Source organism: Rhinatrema bivittatum, chromosome 8, assembly GCF_901001135.1.
Source record: "Rhinatrema bivittatum chromosome 8, aRhiBiv1.1, whole genome shotgun sequence".
NCBI lineage: Eukaryota > Metazoa > Chordata > Amphibia > Gymnophiona > Rhinatrematidae > Rhinatrema > Rhinatrema bivittatum.
The window spans coordinates 175,136,954-175,160,479 of record NC_042622.1 but is presented as its reverse complement, the minus strand read 5'-3'; the positions used below and the strand labels follow the sequence as shown (position 1 = coordinate 175,160,479).

General features: G+C 47.5%; 1 protein-coding gene and 1 long non-coding RNA gene across 2 annotated transcripts in view; one reads left to right on the top strand and one right to left on the bottom strand.

Moving 5' to 3' along the window:
* The window catches only part of TUBD1 (tubulin delta 1), a 49,919-nt gene that overhangs the window by 21,567 nt on the left and 4,826 nt on the right, over window positions 1–23,526 (top strand). The window contains exons 3-8 of the mRNA XM_029611549.1: window positions 3,572–3,719; window positions 4,193–4,409; window positions 6,564–6,795; window positions 16,320–16,484; window positions 18,245–18,385; window positions 20,528–20,711. Of these exons, the coding sequence (XP_029467409.1) occupies window positions 3,572–3,719; window positions 4,193–4,409; window positions 6,564–6,795; window positions 16,320–16,484; window positions 18,245–18,385; window positions 20,528–20,711 (1,087 nt within the window). The remainder of the gene's footprint in view (window positions 1–3,571; window positions 3,720–4,192; window positions 4,410–6,563; window positions 6,796–16,319; window positions 16,485–18,244; window positions 18,386–20,527; window positions 20,712–23,526) is intronic.
* LOC115096638 lies at window positions 3,054–18,479 on the bottom strand. The gene is made up of 4 exons (XR_003858120.1): window positions 18,343–18,479; window positions 15,855–16,001; window positions 15,310–15,435; window positions 3,054–5,632 (listed from the first exon to the last, which is right to left on the bottom strand). It is a non-coding gene; the product is annotated as an uncharacterized LOC115096638 (long non-coding RNA).

The following is a 23,526-nucleotide window of genomic DNA, read 5'->3' as shown; positions in this document are numbered from 1 at the left end:
CACATTAAGTGAGCATAATAAAAACCTCAGCCATCCTTGAACCCAATAATACAAGTGACAGTGATAAAAAAAAATGTATTAGAGGAGAGCCTCCCAGCCTAGGCTCTCCTCCATGAGTGAAGCAGGAATACAAAGGAAAAGAAAAAAGGGCTCGAATCACATATAAGCCTTGAAATGGTCATGCCCGGCACACTACTCTTAGTAGGATAAGTGACGTTCTGGACACATCCAACAACAGACATATCACATACAAGAACACACTCATACAGCCAGACGTACAACCCTCCATCCATCCAAAGTACCCCCTCCCAAACCCCGCAAGTGCCCCATGAACCTTGATTCCTTGTGGAATATCACACAAGACATCCAACGCCGAGGTGACTCTGCTCTCTGTGCCGAACTAGTAGTGTACTCTCCATACGGCTCCCAGGATCACTTCAATAATTGAACTGGGAAGAATTCCATGCAGTATTGCGAAAGAAGTAGGGCCTGTGAATCACAGATCAGGAACCACAAGGTAGACACCAGACGCCTCATAAGTTGCAGACCACAATGCAGGCAATGGCTCACCAGATAGCGATCGGGTAGTCTGAACAAAGCAATCAAAAATATCAAGCAATGCCCTTGTGGGGATACAGTTCCCTCTCATCCCTACCGGCAGCTGTTTAGCAGAGAAAACATGAAACAGCGCATATCTGTGAAGACATCTCCAAAAGGTATGGGCAAAATGCAAAATAAGCAGGCGTTGCTCACAGATGGGATTGAGTGCAGGAGGATTAGCTGACATAACGAGTCTTAGTCCTTAAATGTGTCCACAAAAGCCTTTGCTTTGGCTACAGAGGTAAATAGCTTCGTGTCCCCATTATGGTACACCTTTAAACCTGCAGGGAATTGAAGAGTGAATTGCACTCCTTGCTGAAATAGTTGGGAGCAGTATGGCAAATTCCCGCCTGGCAGATTACACCTCCACGAAGTCGGGGAAAACCAGCAGTTTAGACGCGCCATATTTTAAAGTCGGTTGATTTCTGAAATGCCCTCAAAATCTTGGATTTATCCATATAGTTGAGATACTTGGTCTGTTCGAGCCAGTGTGCACTTTCCACAAGGATTTTCCAATCTGCCGTGGACAAATGTAAGGCTTCAGGGAGCCATTGTTTACAAAAGGTGTCCCTGAGACTATGCAAGGTGAGGAATTGCTCACCTTTTGTGAGCAATGGCTGCCTGAAGCCTCACATTCTACCAAAGCCTCCCTTTTTGAACCACTACATTCTGTACATTTGAAATATCTTACTTGGAGGGTGGTTTTTTTCAGTGATCACCTCGGCCCAAAGAGTGAGCAAGCTACAGGCATTAGTTCACTTCTCTCCCTACTTGCTACTTTATCACGACAAGGTAGTTCTCAGAATTTACCCTAAATTTCTACCTAAAGTGGTTTCAACTTTTCACATTAATCACCTTCTTTCCCAAACCACACAGGAACAGAAGAGAATCTCGGCTCCATACCTTGGACCGTAAAAGAGCTTTAGCTTACTATAAACAAAAAACTCTGCCTCATCGACAAGCTTCACAACTATTTGTCTCTTTCAACCCTTACTCATTGGGTGTAGCAGTCTGCAAAAGGACAATATCCAACTGGCTCTCAAATTATTCAATTCTGTTACTCTTCAGCACATGTACCCTTGGCCAGTTGAGTCACTGCTCGTCAGGTTGGACAGCCTACCTCATACTAAAAAAATTTTGTCCTCTGGGCTTGGGACTCCCAAATAGCATATCTAATTCAGCCTGCTTATCGATGGAATAGAAGCAAGTTTGCTTACCTTAAACGGTGTTTTCCGTAGATAGCAGGATGAATTGGCCATGCGTACCCTCCTTCCTTCCTGGACATGTCTCTTGTCCCCCTTCTTTCTATCATACTGCTGTCTTTTAACTTTCTCACCAACAGGTATATTTTGAAAGGTGCATGCGCCGCGTCCACGTGTGTGCGTGTTATAAAATCGTTGGGCCATGCGCACAGTGCGCATAGATTTTGCAATCTGTATGCAGGCAGTGGGCCAGATTTTAAAAGCCTTCTGCGCAGGGTCTATTTTATAAAGGCCTGGCAATGCGCGTAAAGCCCGGGGCTTTACTAAAGGGGCGGACCGGAGGTGGGGCCAGAGGCCTCCGGCACAGCGGCCATTTGCCACTGTGTTGGAGGATTGTGTGCTGGCAGGCTGCCGGCGTGCGCAACCTGTGCCTGCCTCCAGGCAGGCGCAAAAGGTGAAATAAAAATTTGGGGGGGGTTGGTTAGGGGGCGGAAAGGCAAGGGGAAGGGGTGGGAAGGTCAGGCTAGGGGGTAGGGAACGGGGGAAGCCCGCGGGTGTCGGCTCATGCAGGGTGCACAATTGTGCACCCCCTTGCGCGCACCGACCCCCGATTTTATAACATGCGCTCGCTCGATTGCTTGCTCATGTTATAAAATAGGGCGTACAGGTACGCGTGCCGGGTAGTGCGTGTACGTTTGAAAATCTACCCTACTGTGTGCAAGGGGGGGCTACAGTTTTGCAAATTTCACATGGCGACACATCCCGGCCTTCCCCAGCAAATGGCCGCTGTACTGGCTGCCCCTTTCCTTCGGCCCGGCACTTCTGCATGTAATGGGAGTTACATGCGTGGCAGGGCCCCTTCTAAAAATGCACGCGTGAGGCCCAGCCGTGCACTTAACTCCAGTTTTCCCCGTGCGCATCTTTTTAAAAACTCTACCTGTAATTGAAGAGACAGGTATCGTGCTTTGTGCGGGAAATGCAGCACAGGCACAGTAGTTCAAAACTTTAACTTAGAGAAGCGAATGTCCGCAAGAGCGCTGTTGGTGAGGTCACCCAAATAGCATGGCTAATTCATGCTGCTATCTACGGAAAACACTGTTTACAGTAAGCAAATTTACTTTATGGACTGGCACACATTTTACTGGACTTACTATGTGGAGAAGCCTCCCCTTTATGCACCAAGACATGGTCCCTGACTCCCAAGTACTGCAGCCTCAAAGAAACTGGACCCACGACTCCATTGCTCATTACTTTTTTTTTTTTTTTTTTTTAAATTTAAATTTACTGACAGTTGGCAGCCCTGCCATAAATTCACAAGGATCTTACAATCAAGGCTAGTCAGTGCCTTTGAATATATGAAAGGAAGACTGCCACAGTCCCAAACGTCTAGTTGTGAAAAACATAGTAATAAAGACTCTGCTATGTCATTGTTTTGTCTTTGTGTTGACAGCTGCACAATGCAGTGCCTGGATCTGTTTTAGATATTAAACATGTTATTTTCCCATCCCTCTCTCTAAAAGTGTGAAAGCCATGATCATTGTGCACCCTCGCTGCAAATGGAGGAAAGCAACCAAACGCCAAACATTCTTTGGGGGGGGCAGTTTGATTGATGTTTGCTAGAGATGCGAGTTCTGCACCTTCCTCTCCCTGAGGCCGGGGGTCATTACTTGGGGTCCGTCCATTCTATAGTTATTTCTCTGTAGACTATATCAAGCTTTGCTTCTAGACTTCTCTTTTTTTTTATTCTTTTTTTTTTTTCCCCACCTTAGTGCCAGTTGCCCGGGCAGTGCTCGTTGACATGGAACCGAAGGTGATCAGTCAAACCTTATCAATGGCTGCAAGGTCTGGCAGATGGAAATATGACCATCATTCACAATTTTCTCAAAAGCAAGGATCTGGAAACAACTGGGCAAATGGGTATGCACCATCTACTCAACATTTTTTTGGTGATATAATCTTCAAATACAGAGACAGAAATATATCCATTGGAGGCAGGATTCTCTGACATAGAAAATGCAGGAGCTGAGCAGATTTACAATGGTTAGCTGTTCTACTGAAGTTTAAACAACTTGGATTGGGCTCTTCTGTACACTTTTTAGTGATGATTTCACTTATTGAATATAATATAATATTGTACAGTATTATATCTTCTGGAAGCAGATGAGTTTTTTTGTCCTGCATATTTCAGGGGCTCTCTTCTGTATGCTCGGTATTTAAGCCCCCCACTCTTCTCACTTGGTAGGGCAGAGCTTTCAGAGCAGGGCACCCTTTACTGTATCCATTTCAGTTTGACTGTGGCTAATTATCACTTTAATGGTTACAATGTGTATTCTCTTTTGTGCTCCATTGTCCTAAGTTGTTGATTTCTCTGTTTATGATTTATGATCTAGTTATTGTGTCCATGGACCCAGACATAAGGAAGCCATCATGGATTTGGTGCAGAGGGAAGTGGAGAAGTGTGACCGTTTAAGTGGCTTTCTCACCGCCATGAGCTTGGCAGGGGGCACAGGATCTGGCATGGGGACTTATGTAACGCAGTGTTTACGAGAGAATTATCCCAATTCCTTCCTGCTCAATCAGGTCATATGGCCATATGGAACTGGAGAGGTAAAATCTATTTATTACCTGATAAGTAGAAGGAAAGTGAGATTTCTTGTTTTTGATTATACAGTGCCTATATAGAACAGGTTTTTTTTTTAACTTTATTAAATTTGATATATTTTCCAAAACCTGTGCACAGAAACAGGCAATATCAATCAAAAGAGACAATTTTTGAGGAAAAGAATTATCACGAGACCACAAAAATAAATAAATAAAGGAAGTAATTTGAGGAGCTACAAGAGAGAAAATATATCATATATTAGAAACTGCTTTTTCCTGCAAAATCAAATTGGACTTTATAATTAACTGGCATTGCAAAGGGGCTTGAAGCCATAGTAGATTTTCCTTCAATTAATAAACAATCACAATTGTTCTGGAACAAAGAAAATGAACGTATCATCATGAAATTTAACATAGCATTTACAAAGATATCTTAATGCATAAATTGGTCCTAATGCCAGAACTTCCTTGTGTAGTGCCAAAAAGCCTTTTCTTCTCTTGAGTGGCTCTAGAAAGATCAGGAAAAAATCCTGACACCAGAGCCCATAAACAAAACAGCAATATTTTTAAAGAGATTTTTCATGATCAGGCTGAGATCCCTCTCCGAGAAAAAAGATACCAGTAAAGTAGCTTTTTCACATACTTCATAATTAGAAGATTCTAGGAAATGTTATAAGTCTAGAGACTCCACTTGCATTGAACTGTTCCTCAAGGTCAGAGAATAAACTTTATTCAAAGTGGGCACAGTTTCTGGAGGGATCTTTAATATCTCAGGAAAGTATCTCCGTAAAGTGACTCCGGGAGGTTCGCCCACCACCCTATGAAAATTCAAAAATCTCAAATTAAGAGAACGTAGCCTATTCTCCACAAATTCTACCCTCCTCTGTAAAATACCACATTCTTTAATAACCATAGCTTGAGTAGATTTCATAGAAGAAATGTCATGTTCCATAAGGGAGACCGTTTCTTGAATCTGATTTTGATCAGTTTGGCAAGCAGAAATATGAGATTCTAGACGAGTAGAAACAGCATCTTCTTTAGCTGAGGTAGTGACACAAGCACGGCCAAAAGAGGCAATCAGGTCCCATAGAAGTTTTTGAAACATCTTCAGATCTGTCCTCCAGGCCATCATATTCTCCAAAATAGACTATTGCAATTCCATTCTACTAGGTCTCCCCACTTCCTCCACCAAACCTCTTCAGATGCTCCAAAACGCAGCCGCCAGAATCCTAACAAACACCAACAGAAGAGAGCACATTACACCCATCTTTAGAGATCTACATTGGCTACCAATAATCTTCAGAATGCTCCCCCCAGATCTAAGACTTGAACCATGTCATCAGGAGTTCAAAAAAAAGCTAAAAACCTGGCTTTTCCGCCAAGCCTTCCCAGACACTTAATGCTGCCTAGACACGATGATAAACCCAAATTATGGGATACCTCACTGAGTTGTACTATTATGATTTTTTTAACTGTACTATGATTTTGAGTTCAAAAGTTTCTTGTATTTATACTATATTATACTTTGTTTAATTGGTACTTTGTTCTATTGTTCTATGTAAAGCCCCTCCCCTTTTTTGGGCATTTCACTGTTTTATGTAAACCGGAGTGATTTGTATTTCATACAAGAACATCAGTATATAAAAAATAAATAAAATAAATAAATGGTAACTTTTTGCCTCTTCGTTGTGGTTAATGTCAATGTTATGTTATAGTTAATGTTAAATCCCCCTGTTCCTTGTAAACCGATATGATATGATTTGTATCATGAATGTCGGTATACAAAAGAACTAAATAAATAAACAAAATCTAGAACATACATATGAAAAGTAGCCTGAGCTTCCTGCTGTTTTAGTTGTTTGCTGAGTCACTGAATCCCTATCATACTATTTCTGTAATTAAAAATTTGTAATCATTTACCTTCATACAACTATAGAATCATTTTTCTTAAAAATGCCCAAAATCTGTTCCAAACAATTCAGCAAACACTGCTTAGCTAGTGGCAGCCTTGGGTTTTTTTTTTTTCCCTCCATAGTTTCTCATATAAACAGCTGTCATCAGCCATATGACCACGTCTTGTGTGGGAACAGAAATTTCTTGGATTAAGAACTCACACACAAACAAACTATATATTTTTTCTTGTATCCTTTCTTTTTCTAGGTTATTGTTCAGAATTACAATTCGATTCTGACTCTTTCCCATTTGTACCAATCCTCGGATGCCCTGCTGGTTCACGAAAACGATATAATCCATAAGATCTGTGCTCAGCTCATGAATATTAAGCAGATCTCCTTTCGAGATGTTAATAAAGTCCTTGCACATCAGCTGGGTAGCGTTTTTCAGCCCACATATTCCACAGAAGGTGCAACTCGTTACAGCAGAAACCCAATAGGTATTTCTCAGTGTTCTTGTCTTAAGATTTTGCATTCAAGAATACACTTGCACCCGACAGTGAAAACACTCTTAATTACTTACTTGGGAACTTCACATTAGAAAGGACTGGGGTAGATTTTATAACATGCACACGCGGCCTACATGTGTGCACGCTACCTGGCGTGCGCACGTGTATGCCCGATTTTATAACATGCTCGCACAGGAGAGCGCATGTTATAAAATCCGGGGTCGGTGCACACAAGGGGGTGCTCCGAGCCACGCTGGCTTCTCCCGTTCCCTACCCCCCTACCTTTGTTGATTTCTTTTTTTTTGTTTGTTTTAAAACTTTAGCCCTGGGGCTGAAGTAAGTGCGCGCTGGCCGACTGCTGGCACGTGATCCCCGGCCCAGTGGCTGTGCGGAGGCCTCTGGCCACGCCCCTTTTGTAAAGCCCCGGGACTTACACACGTCCTGGAACTTTACACGCGTTGCTGGGCTTTTTGAAAATAGGCCTGGCGCACGCAGGACCAGTTACGTGTGTAAATCCGGCCCACTATTTTTAGAAATATACTGGAGATGGCATCAATTTGTGCTAAGTATGTTGTTGCAGCATTCCCTTGACTGGTCTTGTGGAAAATGATTTACTGTAATGGCACCATGGAAAGATGGTTGTCTTCACTATAACAGCTTGGTAATCAAGTTAAGGATCTACTGTATTTTTCGCTCCATAAGACGCACCTGACCATAAGACGCACCTAGGATTCAGAGGGGGAAAATTAAAAAAAAAAAAAAAAAAAAGGGTGTGCTAAACCGGTTCTGTTCCCGGGCGTCTGTGCATCTTATGGAGCAAATTAGGGGTGTGCATGCTATTTGTTTTGTCCCCGTTTCGTTTTCGGGTCTGAGGAGGGCCATTTCGGTCCACTCCCAGGATCAGAAAACTTTTATCGTTCTCTTTTATGGAAAAAAAAATACAAAGCAAAACCCCACCCTAACTCTTCAAATTTAATTAATTACAAACAACCCCCCCCCCCCCCCCAAGACTTGCCAAAAGTCCCTGGTGGTCCAGCTGGGGACCGGGAGCGATCTCCTGCACTTGGGCCGTCGGCTGCCAGTAATCAAGATGGCGCCGACGGCCCTTTGCCCTTACTATGTCACAGGGTCTACCGGTGCCATTGGTCGGCCCCTGTCACATGGTAGGAGCAATAGATGGCCAGCGCCATCTTGCAGGAGATCGCTCCCGGTACCCCTGCTGGACCACAGTCATTTTCCCCCTACTTTTGGGGGGGGGAAAAGTGCAACTTGTGGAGCGAAAAATATGGTAGTTATTTTTCCTTTTCTTATTAGTGCTCTTGTCTCAGTTAGGATCTGAGTGGTCAGGTCCAGGCAGCCATGTCTGCAAAAGAAGCAGAAGAGAGATGACATGGTAATGAAGAGTAGAGCAGAGGATAACAGGTGCCGCAAGTCAGCTGACTGATGAGATATTTCTCATGGAGGACCTACATTATACCATATAGATTGAGCAAATGGGATCCTACTCTTTCTTCTTTATGTTGAACAAAAGAATCTGGCAAATCACAATTTCTCCATTTGTGGTGGGAGTATCTCTTGATCTAGATTTTCAGGAAAGATCTCCAGCAGAGAATTTCTAGAATTGTAAATGTGGCTAGAACTACTTCTTATTTCTGGGCTTCTATTAGGGGAGGGCTTCCAGGGACTCCCTTAAAGGAGAGGCTGCTGTTTAATGCAAAGCTTGTTGCTAGTGCCAAGAAGTGTACCAGCTAGGTGCTGGAGGAGATCTTGTCGCGTCCCCCCCCTTACAAAATTGGGATGGGTGTGAAAGGTATGGAGACATTGAGTATGGAAAATATGACTTGGAAATTGAGAGAAGCCAGGTAGGCTTTTTTATGTTTAGACTCCAAATATCAAAAAATGTTTAGTCTTTGTTTTGGGATCGTGGGTTTGTTTGGCATTCCCTGATGTTTTGTAATGGTTAAGCTTGACTCCAGGGGTCTTCCTTTTTGTGGCGGGAAGGTGGAATCTTTTGCTATGTTGCTTTTTTCTTTTCTCTTATTGCTCACTCGGGATGATTTATTCTTTTATGTACTTACAATGTATGTTTCCCCTTTCTTGTACTCTTGAATCTTAAATTGCTGCTTTGGTGGGGGAGGGGGGTTCAGCTGCTTTGATAAGTACTGTAATACAACTTTTTTAAGGTTTAAAAAAAAAATGAAACCTGTTGAGACAAGCAAGCCTGTTGTGTTTGGTCTGCCCTTTGAATACAACTATGAAACCATATAAAACTTTTTAATATTGCTTTAGTTTACATGATTTGCTGTGATAAGTTACCAAGTTTTGTTGTAGCCTCCTGGAGATTTTTTTTTTTTTTTTTTACACAATCTTTGACAGTTTTTTATTGTTTAATGCTTTGCCCATCTCTTCTGCAGTTTATGATCCGATATATCTTATTTGGTTTCCACCGTGGTGCCTTTGACTAGGTCAAGGTGTTTAAATTATTAGTATCATTGATCCAAATTTTACACATTATTTATTGATGGCTTTTAAGTACTGTGTTCAATGATTGGATTTTTATCTAATGTATTGTAAGATTTCATGCTGCTTTTGGGGGTTTACATGATCTTTATTTAGTATTGTATGCCATCTAGAGCCTGATTTTCAGGTGACTTAATAAAAAAAACCCAAACCTCTAAATAACCAAATAAGTAAGAAATAAATTGATGGATGTATTGATGTGCCCCAAAGCTAGTTCCCTGTACGTACTAGGATCAGTCCAGACGGTGGGTTATGTCCCCCGTCCAGCAGATGGAGTCAGAGCAAACTTCGGAGGGTGCTGGCATATAAGCTGGTGCACCCCTCCTGTATCCTCAGTATCTCTCTGACTCCAGCAGATGTGAGAAGGGGAACTCATGGTTCCCTCTACTGAGTGACTTGTCACTTGTTTTTTCTTATTATTCTATCTTCCGGTGGATCAAGTTATTAAATCTTATTAGTTTGAAAAAAAAAAAAAAAAAAAAAGTTTTGTTCTGGTGGTGAGCCGGCTCGGCTGGCGCCACGTTTGTTTCTGTTCAGGCTTGCCATTTGGACTGCCTCTTCCTTCCTTCCCCCCCCCGTCTCGCTTCCTATCCCGGAGGGGCACAGGGTAAGTGTTTTTGGGGGGGGGGTTTTGTATTTTTTTCCTTCTAGCTCGCTTTGGCGTTCTCCGACGGTGGATGCTGGTGGGGCCAGCCTCTCCCCTCACTCCAGTCACGGTCTTTCGCCCTCTCCCCGCGGTCCCGCGACGTCACATTCCCCGGGACCGCAGGCGGCAAGGACGTTTCATTCCCCTGCCGCCCCCGGGGCTGTTGGGGCGGATTTGAGTTGAGCTCGGGCTCGGCGCCCCGCTCCTCCCGCGGCGAGTTCTTCGGCGTTGCTGCCTCGTGTGCATTGGCCCCCCCCTCCCCGGACGTTCGCGATGCAGCGCGTCCGTTGTTCAGCCTGTGGCGGCCCGGGACAAGCCGCATCGAGGGACGGTCTCTGCGGCAGGTGCCTTCCTGGAGGGGAGACTAGCACCGCTCTCCTGCCCACTTCTCCACCGCGAGCCGAGCGCCGCGGGCCTCGGGGGCTGGGCCCGCCCCCGTCGTTGGCGGGAGCGGCGGCCATCTTGGAGCTGGAAAGTAGCATGGGCTCTGACGCAGAAGAAACCTCGGGGGATTTTTTACCTCTGGCGCCCACGAGCCTGGATCCGGGGCCTCTTCCCTCCTCCTCCTCCTCCGGGCTTTCCAAGGACCCCCTTCCCACCCCATCAGCGGGCCCATCGGGTTTCTCGGCGGATTTTGTGGTGCTCATGCACCAAGCGTACCTACAGAGCCTGAATCCACAGGGGGGCTCGGTTCCCACTCCTCCTCCCGCTAAAGCCCCAAGACTGGCAGGTGCGTCGGTGGCAGGATCAGGGGCCGGGGGAGGCAGCTCCAGGGCCCCCCTGATTACGCCCGCGCCCCTACCGGGGCTGGGGGGCGACCCGGCGTCGCAGGCGGACGACGAGACACTCTCAGCACACCTGGAATGCGACGACCCACGGGTCCTGCGGATCTTCCGCAAGGAGGAATTGACGGATCTCATTCCGCACGTGCTTCAGGAATTGGACCTTGACCCCCCAGTCGAGCCCCCGGGGCCTCCAGCGCCTTCCGTGGCCTCCGCTACATCCAAGGGTGATCCTGTCTTAGCGGGTCTCCGTCCCATGGCACGGACGTTTCAGATCCATGATTCCTTCCTACACCTCCTCGTGAGGGAGTGGAATAACCCGGAGGCGTCCCTTCGGGTTAGCAGGGCCATGGATAAGCTCTATCCTCTCCCGAGCGATTTTCTGGATCTTCTGAAGGTCCCCAAGGTTGACTCAGCGGTTTCCGCCGTCACGAAAAGCACCACGATTCCGGTCACGGGAGGCACTGCCCTACGGGATATCCAGGACAGGAAGCTGGAGGTCGCCCTCAAGAAGATCTACGAGGTCTCGGCACTGGGAGTCCGCGCGGCCATATGCGGTTCCCTTACCCAGAGAGCCGGTCTGCGATGGGTCCAACAGCTCCTCACTTCCCAGCAGTTGCCACTGGACGAGGCGGCTCACGCTGACCGGCTGGAGGCGGTGATCGCTTACGGAGCAGACACGTTACATGACCTGCTGCGGGTCCTGGCAAGGACCATGGCGTCGGCGGTGTCCGCCAGGCGCCTCCTGTGGCTTCGGAACTGGGCTGCGGACGCTTCCTCCAAGTCTAGCCTGGGTGCCCTGCCTTTTAAGGGCAGGTTCCTCTTTGGAGAGGACTTAGATCAGATTATCAAGACCCTGGGAGAGAACTCGGTCCACAAGCTTCCGGAGGACCGTCGCCGGTCCTTTCGTCCGTCCACGGGGACTCCTAGGAACAGGTACCGCGCTCAGAGGCGCTACAGGGGTTCCAGACAGCAAGGCCCGAGGACCCCGTCAAACCGGTCGCAGTCGTGGACTCGGCCCTTTCGTGGCCGCAGACCCTCCAGGGACTCCTCGGCTCAGGGAGCCCCCGGCAAGTCAACGCAATGATGCCAGGCTGGCCCTCTCCTCGCTACCCCCGGATTGGGGGGCGCATCGCTCTGTTTTACGAGGAGTGGGCCAACATCACCACGGACCGCTGGGTCCTCGACATCCTAAGGCACGGTTACGCGTTGGAATTTGTCCGGTCTCCCAGGGACAGGTTCCTCTTTTCTCCCTGCGGGTCCAGCAACAAGCGGCTGGGGATACAGCAGACGCTGGACCGCCTCCTGGACCTGGGAGCCATTGCGCCCGTCCCCTCAGGAGAGGTGGGCTCGGGACATTATTCAATTTACTTCGTGGTTCCCAAAAAGGACGGATCCTTTCGCCCTATTCTGGATCTCAAGGAGGTCAACAAGACGCTTCGGATCTCCAGGTTTCGTATGGAGACGCTCCGCTCCGTCATCGCGGCGGTTCATCAGAGGGAGTTCCTAGCCTCCCTCGATCTCACGGAAGCTTATCTGCACATCCCGATCCGTCCGGACCATTGGAGGTACCTTCGTTTCAAGATCTTGGGTCAGCACTTTCAGTTCCAGGCGCTGCTCTTCGGTCTGGCGACCGCGCCCAGGACCTTTACCAAGGTTATGGTAGTGGTGGCAGCAGCGCTGAGGAGGGAAGGCATTCTCGTACACCCTTATTTGGACGACTGGCTCATCAGAGCGAAGTCCTTGCCGCAAGGGCGGGCGGCTGTCGACAGAGTTGTGTCCTTCCTACAGTCCCTTGGCTGGGTGGTGAACTTCAACAAGAGCAGTCTCCTTCCGTCCCAACGGTTGGATTTCCTGGGGGCGCGCTTCGACACGGTACAGGGCAAGGTCTTCCTGCGGCCGGACAAGGCGCAAGCCCTGCGGGAGCTGATCATCAGGTTTTCTGCTCTCCAGGTTCACACGGCGCGGGACTACCTGCAGGTCCTCGGCTCTATGGCGTTCGCAATCAGCCTGGTCCCCTGGGCGTTTGCACACTTGAGGCCCCTGCAAATGTCCCTTCTCTCGAGATGGAAGCCGGTCTCCCAGGACTATCAGGCGATCCTTCCTCTCCCTCCGACAGCCAGGGCCAGCTTGCGATGGTGGTTGGATCCCAGGAATCTATCCCAAGGATGCCCCCTGGAGACGCCGGACTGGATTGTGGTCACCACCGATGCCAGCTTGTCCGGCTGGGGGGCAGTGTGTCTCCGGAGCTCGGCGCAGGGTCTGTGGTCGAAAGAACAGACGACCTGGCCAATCAACCGCCTGGAGACCCGGGCGGTCCGGTTGGCTCTCGTGCAGTTCCTGCCCATGATCAGAGGACGAGCGGTCCGAGTCCTCTCGGACAATGCGACGACAGTGGCCTACATCAACCGGCAAGGGGGCACCAGGAGCAGACTGGTGGCGCTGGAAGCGGCGCGTCTGATGGATTGGGCGGAACGTTTCCTGGACCGTCTGGAAGCCTCCCACATCGCCGGGGTGGACAACATCCAGGTGGATTATCTGAGTCGTCAGGTGTTGGATCCGGGAGAGTGGTCCCTCTCCGACGAGGCGATGGCTCTCATTGTCAGACGCTGGGGGACGCCCGCGTTGGATCTCATGGCGTCAGCGGTCAACGCGAAAGCCTTTCGGTTCTTCAGCCGTCGGCGGGAGCGCGGCGCGGAGGGCGTCGACGCCCTGGCCCTTCCCTGGCCCCCTCGGCTGTTGCTCTACGTTTTTCCCCCCTGGCCCCTCGTGGGCAAGGTGCTAAGGAGAATAGAAAAACACGAGGGGCGGGTCATTCTAGTGGCTCCGGAGTGGCCGCGGCGCCCGTGGTTCGCGGATCTCCTTCGTCTGGCGGTGGGCGAGCCCCTTCGTCTCTCGCACCTGCCACGTCTGCTCCGCCAGGGCCCGGTATTTTCGGAGCAGGTGGAACACTTCTGTCTTGCGGCGTGGCTTATGAGAGGAGGGGCCTCTTGCGCAAAGGCTACGCCGGTCCCGTGGTAGATACGCTCCTCCAGGCGCGGAAGACCTCCACATTGGTCGCTTATGTGCGGGTATGGAAGGTTTTTGAGGTCTGGTGCTCGGCGCGGGGGGCTCTCGCCACTGCAGTATCCCGTCATCTAGTGCTGGCGTTCCTGCAGGAGGGGCTGGAGAAGGGCCTCTCCTATAATTCCCTGAGGGTGCAGGTCTCCGCTCTCGCGTCGCTGGCTCGTGCCGCGGGACGGCCTGGTCTGTCGGCTCATCCGGACATCTCGCGATTCCTCCGGGGAGTTAAGCGCCTACGTCCGCCGGTGCGTCCTCTCTGTCCTTCGTGGAATCTCAACCTGGTCTTGCAGGCTCTAGGGGGCCCTCCCTTCGAGCCCCAGCGGCAGGCCACTCTCAAGGACATCACTCTGAAGGCGGTCTTCCTGGTCGCCATCGCTTCGGCGCGGCGTATCTCCGAGCTGCAGGCTCTTTCGTGTCGGGAACCCTTCCTCCGGTTCACGGACTCGGGGGTTCACATCCGGACTGTCCCTTCGTTCCTGCCGAAGGTGGTTTCCTCCTTCCACGTGAACCAGGTAGTGGAGCTGCCTGCCTTCCCGGCTGATGCTCCCCTGTCGCTTCGCCGCCTGGATGTGAAGCGCACCCTTCTCCGTTATTTGGAGGTGACTAACGAGTTCCGGGTCTCCGATCACCTTTTCGTGCTCTGGTCGGGGCCTAGAAAGGGTAGTCAAGCGTCCAAGACTACGATTGCGCGCTGGCTCAAGGAGACGGTGACTTCGGCGTACATCGGTTCCGGAAAGGATCCCCCGCCGGGTCTCAAGGCTCACTCTCTCCGAGCCCAGGCTGCCTCCTGTGCGGAGTCCCAGCTCGTCTCTGCGCAGGAAATTTGTCGTGCGGCGACCTGGAAGTCTCTCCACACGTTCTCCAGACATTACCGGCTCCATGTACAGGTATCTGAGTCTGGTTCCTTTGGGGACAGGGTCCTTCGAGCAGGCTTCCCGGGGACCCACCTGGTTTAGGGAAGCTTTGGTACATCCCACCGTCTGGACTGATCCTAGTACGTACAGGGAAAAGAAAATTACTTCTTACCTGCTAATTTTCGTTCCTGTAGTACTATGGATCAGTCCAGACGCCCTCCCTGGACGTCTCTTGAGATCTAGGAGGGAACCTGCTCGTTCGTCTCTTCTGTCTTCCTATTCTCCTGGTTATTCTCCCTTCGGGGATCTGAACCTGTGTGTCTGTGTTTGTCCCTGTTTGGACAGTTCTTATTGCACGTTGCATAGTTTTTTCACGGTTTACGGTTGATTGTTCAGGGTTTTGCTTGATCCACCTGCCTTGGTCTGTCCAGTACTCTTCCTTGGCTTTGATATTCTCGATACTGAGGATACAGGAGGGGTGCACCAGCTTATATGCCAGCACCCTCCGAAGTTTGCTCTGACTCCATCTGCTGGACGGGGGACATAACCCACCGTCTGGACTGATCCATAGTACTACAGGAACGAAAATTAGCAGGTAAGAAGTAATTTTCTTTTGCTGAGAGAAGTGCAGCCCTCTGACCTGAGCTCTGTGTTATTCTGAGACTGGCCAGCAGGTAGCATCATAAGCTGATCTCCTTCTCTGGGGTGACCAAACCCGGGAAACGGGAGCCTGAGCTAGGACTTCAGCTCCTTTGACAGCAAGCACCTAGAATGTGAAAAACAGTCACCTGTTTAAAATTTCACAATTTCTTTACCATTTACAGAGCTCTGCAGCAGGCTCCTCTTTTGAGTTAGTGCGGATACTCGTTTGTTCCTAACTCACTATTTACTGTATTTATTCACATGAAGCAAGTCTTAAAGAGGGGGGAAAAAGCTCTCATGAAATAAACGAAGGTTTGATTGTGTTCTGGCTTTATTGAATAGGTAGCACACATACAGAGACTCCCCTAATTTCATTTTTCCAATATTGCTTTCTAAATAAAATTGCAAGTTGGGGCTTCCCCCACCTAGACCTTCTCCTTTAAATATAGAAACATTACAGCAGAAAAAGACCATATAGCTCATCTCGTCTGCCCATCCATCCAGTTAATTTAGCATCATAATCCTCATAACTTATTTACTTACAAGTTCTTCTATATCGCCCATATTGGAGTGCCGAGCTGGGCAGCTTACGGTGTCCTTAGAGATCCCCCATGTTTAACCCATGCTCTCTTGAAATCAGATACTGGTTTAGCCCCCATTGGGGGGGCTGTGCCATGTATCCACCAGTCTCTGTAAAGAAAAGGGTATAAAATAAAACCAATTCATTTTCTGTATTAAACATGAATGATGATCTTTATTCCTTACACATTTCATGTTCTGGCCTTTAAAAGCCCAAATAGTTTTCCTCTTAAGTACTTTCTTTAACTCCCTCATCCCTGATGTTTTCCCTTTTGGAGAGCATCATAAAGCTGGTCAGCGAGTATGATGGTTATAGACTAGTATTTTTAGCATGCCACCAGGTAAATAGCTCTAAATTAGCTGTTTCTCGGGAGAACCTTGCCTTTTGAAGGAAATAATAATTTAGAGTATATTTTTTCTTCTTCCTAGGGGATTTAATGGAGTCTCTAGTTCCTCATGTAGAGTTCAAGATACTGGGACTTCGCAACATTCCTCAGCTATCCGAAAACTCTCTGGCATACAGCAGCTTTACTTGGCCTGGACTCCTCAAACATCTCAGACAGATGCTTATTGCCAATGCCAAAATGGAAGAAGGTGAGACGCGTATTCACAGGAAAAGGTAGCTACACCAGTTTCTTTCCTTTGGATGTGCTCTGGCCGGCTTAAACAGAAGGAGTGCCTTCATATAAGACTGGCTGTTGCATCCCCAGGAGACTTTTTTTTCTAAGCTGAAGCTCAGCTAAATGCTACAGTTCCACCTAACTCCCAGAACAAGTACTGCTCAGTACTTCCAGACTGCTCGAACAGAACCAGAAGTGTTTCTGGAAACTCCCATTTAATAAGCACAACTATTTGAAATAGAAACATTTAAAGGGTAAAAGTGATTTAATTTCAAAAAGGACTGTGTAGTTTTTCAGCTGACATATGTTTTACCTGCTTGTTTGTACAAATTTGGTATTATTTCCATGCAGTCATGTAAAATATATATGAACTGAAGCAAAATCTAATCACAGCCAACAGTCTATGTAGTTCATTTAGAGATAGGGAAGGGATAATGTGTCAATTATTCTAGTTCTGTTCTCACTGCACTATTAACTTGTGTCTGATGTGCATGTTATTTGGGCCTTGATACCAAAGAACAGAACATTTTGAAATTGATAACAGGATTTATCTTTCATAAGTCCCAAATGAGACAGAAACTGCACAGGCTTCAGTAATGGGCTTTATGGCTACTAGCAACCTGGCTCCAACCAAGAACTGTTAAACATGCCTGTTACAATACTGATGACAGTATTTTGGATGTGTGAAAAGTAAAGCAGAAAAAACATGTAGTGAGACTCTTAGCATGGGACAGTATCTTCTGTGATCAGGGGCCACGATTTCCTGGTGATGCTTTATTACATTCACACTTAGAAGGATTACACAGCTAGGGAGGATGGGATGTACTATAACTAAATAGATGCTGGGAAAACAGCATTTTAAAGTATCAGTTCCGAAAGGTTGAAATTTCATTTTAGAGCTATTATAAGTTTCTGTTGTGGATGGATGTGCAAGCTCAGGGTTGGAGCTTAGTACTAGGAGTAAGGAGCTCAGGACTGAAATTTGGATTTTGCCACTGACTTTGTGTGTGATCTTGGGGGAGTCACTTTGCTGTAGTGTTTTGGTAATCTCATGGTTGACTGACAATCACTTTAAAGCCCTGCTTGGATTTCAGGCCTTACAAGAATCCCAAATACATTTATTAACTACTTATTTGGGTCCCATTTTTGTAAAGCACCATGGACAAAGGTTGCTGGATGGACAGGAGGCATCACAGCTAGGTATGCCCTGTTGCATTTCAGTTTCTGAAATAACAGCAAGATTGCAGGTCCACAAGTGCAATAGGGTAAAACTAGGACTGGTTCAGCCTGTTCCTGAGGACAGTCAGATTCAGGGGTCTCTGCCAGCCAGTGATTCCAAGTCCCTGAGAGCTACAAGCTCTCACTTGCTGGCCAGTCAGATAATTGAGCATCGTGTTCTCTGTGCTCAAATTCCATGATTTGAAGACTTGTTATCTCTGCTATCTGAAAGCTTTATATTGCTGCATAGTAATGCGTTATAGTGATAGAAGAAAAGGTCAATAAACCCTACATTTTGCTCTTACTTCACTCCACATAATATTAGATATATCTGGAAATGATGATACAATATTTATACGACAGAACTGACACTAGTATTTTAAGCAAATTGAATCATAATTTATTTAAAAAACAATCCTTCTGTACAATACAGAAGAGAACAGTTTTCATAACCTGTAAAATGGCTATCTTGTCCTTTTTGCTTGCATGTAATTAATGTTTCTAGCGTATGTTTAGGTATTGATTGGCAGGTACGAGCACCCTCCTCATGGATCCCTGCAGCAGAGAAAGTATCTCCAACAAAGGACCTGCGTTTTAACACTTCTGTCGCTAACCTGGTTGTCCTCCGAGGAAAAGATGTGCATACTGCAGATGTAGGTGAGGAAGAACCCTTCATTATAGCAAAATGAATTCCTGTTCAAATAAGAGGAGCCTCCAGGATGGAGGATTTCTGTTGTCTTGTGAGTCTTCGGTTTCATTGGAATATAGTCATTGTCTGTCATTTTTTTTGCCTTGAGGCTGTGTTACGACAAAGCCAGTGAAAAAAACAGAAAAGGATATTGGAACCATAAACATGGCAGAGAATAGCAATGTATGGCAATAAACTGATAATCCCAGAAGCATAACAGAAGAATTGGTTTTCCGGCCAACCCAGAAGTTGAGCTCCCAGTTGGCAGGGCAAGAGGGAGTGGAGACACCCAGTGACTGGCATTAAGGCCCACGATTGCAGATTTCCGAAAGGTGCATGGCCCTTGGCTAAGGACCATCTCTGCAATGACTTGTCTAAGTGAGTTGGGAGGGGATATAAAACAGGGGAAAGCATCCTCAGTTTATTTAACTTATAACCGCTTCCCCAATGTCCAAAATGAAACTGTTATACTATATCAGAATGAAGGCTTATTTCACCCACTGCATTCCAGCACAGCTTCCAGTTGAATTGGAGGGAACTGCCAGGTTCAAAACAAAATCTTTTTCTGGAAAAGGGACCATGGAACAGTCGTTAATTTAATTCTTTGGAGGCCACAGACACCCGTGTGGCTACATCCTTACCATGCAGAAATCTAGTTCCTCCTCCCAAAAAAAGTATTAACAAGCAAAGTGAGAAGCAGGATGAAATGCTTTGATTGCATTTTAAGCTCTGGAGAATAGTTGTCATTTTCCTAGAGTGAAATAAGGACCAGGAGAATGACAACTATTCTCCAGGGCTTAAACTGCATTGTGTCACTCTTATGGCATTGTTTTTATTTTTATGGTGCTGCTCTATATGTTGTTTTGTTTTATGCAGCTTGTGCATGATGTGCTTATAAGTTTTGCTTTGGTTGGCTTTTTTGTTTGTTATCAAGAGACTGGGAAAGTGTTCTATAAGCACGGAGGTAAATATGCAAAGGGTCGGCCTGAGTGATTTTTTGAGGTACCCTTAGAAACCCTGAGATTTCAATTCCCCACTCCTCACTGCAAAATTTTACCCTGGTAAGTCATTTCCCAGCTAAAATTTTAGCCGGATAGAGACAGGACGGGGAATTTGGGGGGGAGGGGGGCAGTTGCAATTTATCTAGCTAGCACCAATATTCCGCATTAACCAGGTAAGTCTGGTTGGAAAAATCATCCTAAAGTTGGCTGGGTGACTTTGGCTGGATATATATAGTAGAACAATTACCCTATCATCTTTCATGGAATATCCATAAGAACATAAGAATTTGCCTACTGGGTCAGACCAAGGGTCCATCAAGCCCTGGATTGGCCACTGTTTCCAACAGTGGCCAATCCAGGCTACAAGTACCTGGCAAGTACCCAAAAACTAAGTATAATCCACGCTACTGATGCCAGTAATAGCAGTGGCTATTTCCTAAATCATCTTGATTAATACAAGGTAATGGACTTCTGCTCCAAGAACTTATCCAAACCTTTTTTTAAACACAGCTACACTAACTGCTCTAACCACTAGAGATGTGAATCGGAACTGAAATCCGAACCGATTCTGGTTCCGATTCACATCTCTACTAACCACATCCTCTGGCAACAAATTCCAGAGCTCAATTGTGCGTTGAGTGAAAGAATTTTCTCCGATTGGTTTTAAATGTGCCCCATGCTAACTTCATGGAGTGCCCTATAGTAGTCCTATTGTGAATCAGTTATTTACTCTTTTGGACATTTACCCGTTCTAGACCTCTCATGATTTTAAAGACTCTATCCTATCCCCCCCCCCCCCCCCCCCCCCCAAAACCCCAGCCTTCTATTCTCCAAGCTGAACAGCCCTAACCTCTTTAGTCTTTCCTCATAGAGGAGCAGTTCCATCCCCTTTATCATTTGGGTTGCCCTTCTTTATTAGAAGCAGCATTCTAAATTATATTTATGAAATATATATGTATGAAGGTCCAGTGGATTTAGGATGAGAGAGAAACTCTTGAGCCTCTCTGAAAAGCTGTATTTGTGCTTCAATGGTGATAACTCTGTACTAGTCTGGGACCATAAGGATCTCATTGTAACACTGACAGTGTATACACTGTTATCCCACGGCAGGCGCTTTCAAAGATCCAGTGTTGTACACGTCTTGGTTAACTCCTGCTGATGCCTTCAGTATTTGGACAGCATCCAGAGCCTTTAACAAATATGAGAAGTCTGCCACTTTGGTTAGTAACAGCCAGTTTCTGCTAAAGCCCCTGGACAGCATCGTGGGGAAAGCTTGGAACATGTTCGCCTCCAAGTAAGTGAAGACAACGAATGCAGAAATAGTCATATTTTGCACATTTCTTAAAACCAAGATCTGACAAGACTTATCTTAATATTTCCTGTTCTGGCATTTGACAGTAATAATTTGCATTGTGTGATTTAAGGTGGCAGCTTTTCTGTAAACAGGATCCTGTACACTTTACAAACACTGTGAGTCTGGCTCAGGCTTCTCAGGAGAGCACCTTGAGTCCCATAATGGGGCTTCCATGATGGAAGTGGCCAAGTCCTATTTTATTTATTACTTTTTTTTTTGGTGATTCCTGTATTCCCCCCCCCCCCCACCCCCCTCTGTATGGGGCCTGTGCCCTTAAAGTGAACAGACCATGATCCGCATACTGCATTGGGGTCACTTGGACATGTTTTCTGGAGTTCCCCTGATTTACAACAATTTTGCTAGATAAAAGGTTATCTTTCTGACATGTGCAAATAAATTCCTTTTTTCCTAGTGGACAGGACCAATGGGTTATATGCTCTCCTGCTCGCAGATTGAGACAGAATCAGGTTTCAAAGCTGATGTCACCTTAGATACACTCCTGCAGTGCCCTCAGTTGTTCAGTATCTCTCCATCTCCTAGCAGATGTGGATGTGCTTTCCCTATTGGGATTGCTGTACTCTTTAGAAGAAGAAATTTTACCTTTAAATTGGAGAACGATTGAGTCCCGCTCTCCTGCAGTGATACCTAAAGGTTCCTTCCCCAGTTGAGAATTCCTGAGGCGATTTCCAAGATCCCTCAGAGGTGTGCCTTGGTCTGGTAGCCGGTACCTGGCATGGACTTCGTTGCTGAAGTAGCTGAAAGGCAGCGGGCACAGGAAGCTGAACGTGGTGGTGATGGCCAAAGCCTTCTCCCCCCACAGCCGGAGACTGTCTCTGTACTCAGCTGGTAAGCGCTGAGCCCAGGTAAGAAAAGAGAGAGGAGATGTTGGAAGGGCTTCAGTAAGTCCTCCTCTGGTCTCCTTGCTTGGTGTACTGTATCCGACGACATTACCAATCCTGTTGGGGTAAGGGGAAGTGGGCTTCCGAGTGGGTTGAGCAACCCTCTGTTGGGCTAGGCCCCGCTTCAGGCTCTGTGGGCACACCGCATAGTAGGCCGCGGCGGCGCCATCTTGCACGCGGTTTTGTGCATCTCCATTGCCCACTATAGCGCATCAGTATGCATGGTGCGTGCCGGCTCTGCGCATGCGCTGTGCATGTAACGTCGGGCATACATGCACTCCAACGTTAGGCACATCGGTACGCGTATTCCTCAAGTGCAGAATTCAAAATCTGTGAGCACACAATTTCAAGCACTAGCTGGCTGAGGATGCAGGTACCATTCCTAATGGCTCCAGCAGCAAAGAAGCACAAGTGCCATTCCCTTTGTGCTGCCTGCCATATTAGGGCTACTCAGTCTGACCTTGATTCTTACCTATGTCAGCACCATGAGGAGGCCCAGGGAGAGTTGGCCTCCCAGAACTTTGCTAAGCCCAGCTCCTCCCATTCAGAGGATGGGTCAGCCACGAACTTAACCGGTAGCACCCTGGATCTGAGTAATCCTGGGGCTGGGTCTGCCATGTGAGAAGGAAATTCAGCAGCACCTACCCCAGTACCTCCTGGGCTAGGCACGGACCCAATAGCCTTTTCTTTGGTGGAATTTTTTCAGGGCATTCAAGCCTTTGTACAGGCGCAGTCTGTTTCTCCTGCCGCTGTCCAGACCGAACCCCAGCTGGGAAGGCAGGCCTCGAGACATGCCTAGTCTCACCAAGGGTATCCCTGGCAGAGACCCAGACACCATGGATGAATAAGAGGATCCAGATCCCTTGGAGGATGGGGAAATCCCTCCTGGCTTGGAGCCATATCGGACATTGTTACGGTTTTTCCATAGAGATGAATTGCTGCCTCTGGTTTCCCAGATCCTGAAGACTCTGGGAGTTCCTGTCACAGACCCTATGAAAGAGCCAAAGAAGAATCCCATCCTGGTGTCTCTACGGAAAGCCTCTTGCTATTTTCTGATGCTGGAAGCCATCCTGGAGTTGATCGACCTGGAATGGGATGCCCCGGAAGCCAGTTTTAAAGCTGTTCGAGCATTGGAAACTCTATACCCACTGGATCCGGCAGCAAGAGAACACCTGCATTGCCCTAAAGTGGATGTCCTGATCCACTGTTTCAAAGCGAACTATCCCAGTGGAGGGAGGAGCGGCCTTAAAGGATGCACATGATAGGCGGATGGCATCCATCCTTAAACAAACCTTTGACGCAACAGCAATGACATTACAGATTGCTTCCTTTTGTGCCCTGGTGGCTTGCTCATGCCTGCTTCTCTCCAGTGAGGCAGATAATTCGGGGGGCGCATTCCAGAGAGGCTATGGAGCCCGCCGCTGCCTTTTTAGCTGACGTGAGCTCTGACCTTGTCCGTACCTCGGCTAGAGGCGCGGCTTCAGTGGTAGTGGCCAGAAGGCAGCTATGGCTGTGAAATTGGTCAGCAGTCGTGACCTCTAAGGAAAACCTCACAAAGATGCCCTTTAAGGGATCACTCCTATTTGGAAACGAATTGGAAAAGCTGGCCAGTAAGTGGGGTGAATCTCCAGTGCCTCGGCTACCAGAAGATAAAGAGAGAGAGGTTACAGCGCCCCTTGTCTATGAGGGTTCAGTCCAGGGGCTCCCAATGCTTTCAGCCCTAGAGGAGCTTGACATTTCAGACGTCTCGGTCCTCAGGAAGTTCTCGGTCCTTTCGGAGTCGACAATCCAAGAGAAGTACTGGTTCTGGTTCAGGTTCAGCCTGAACTCCCCAATGAGGTTTTGCTGACCCATCC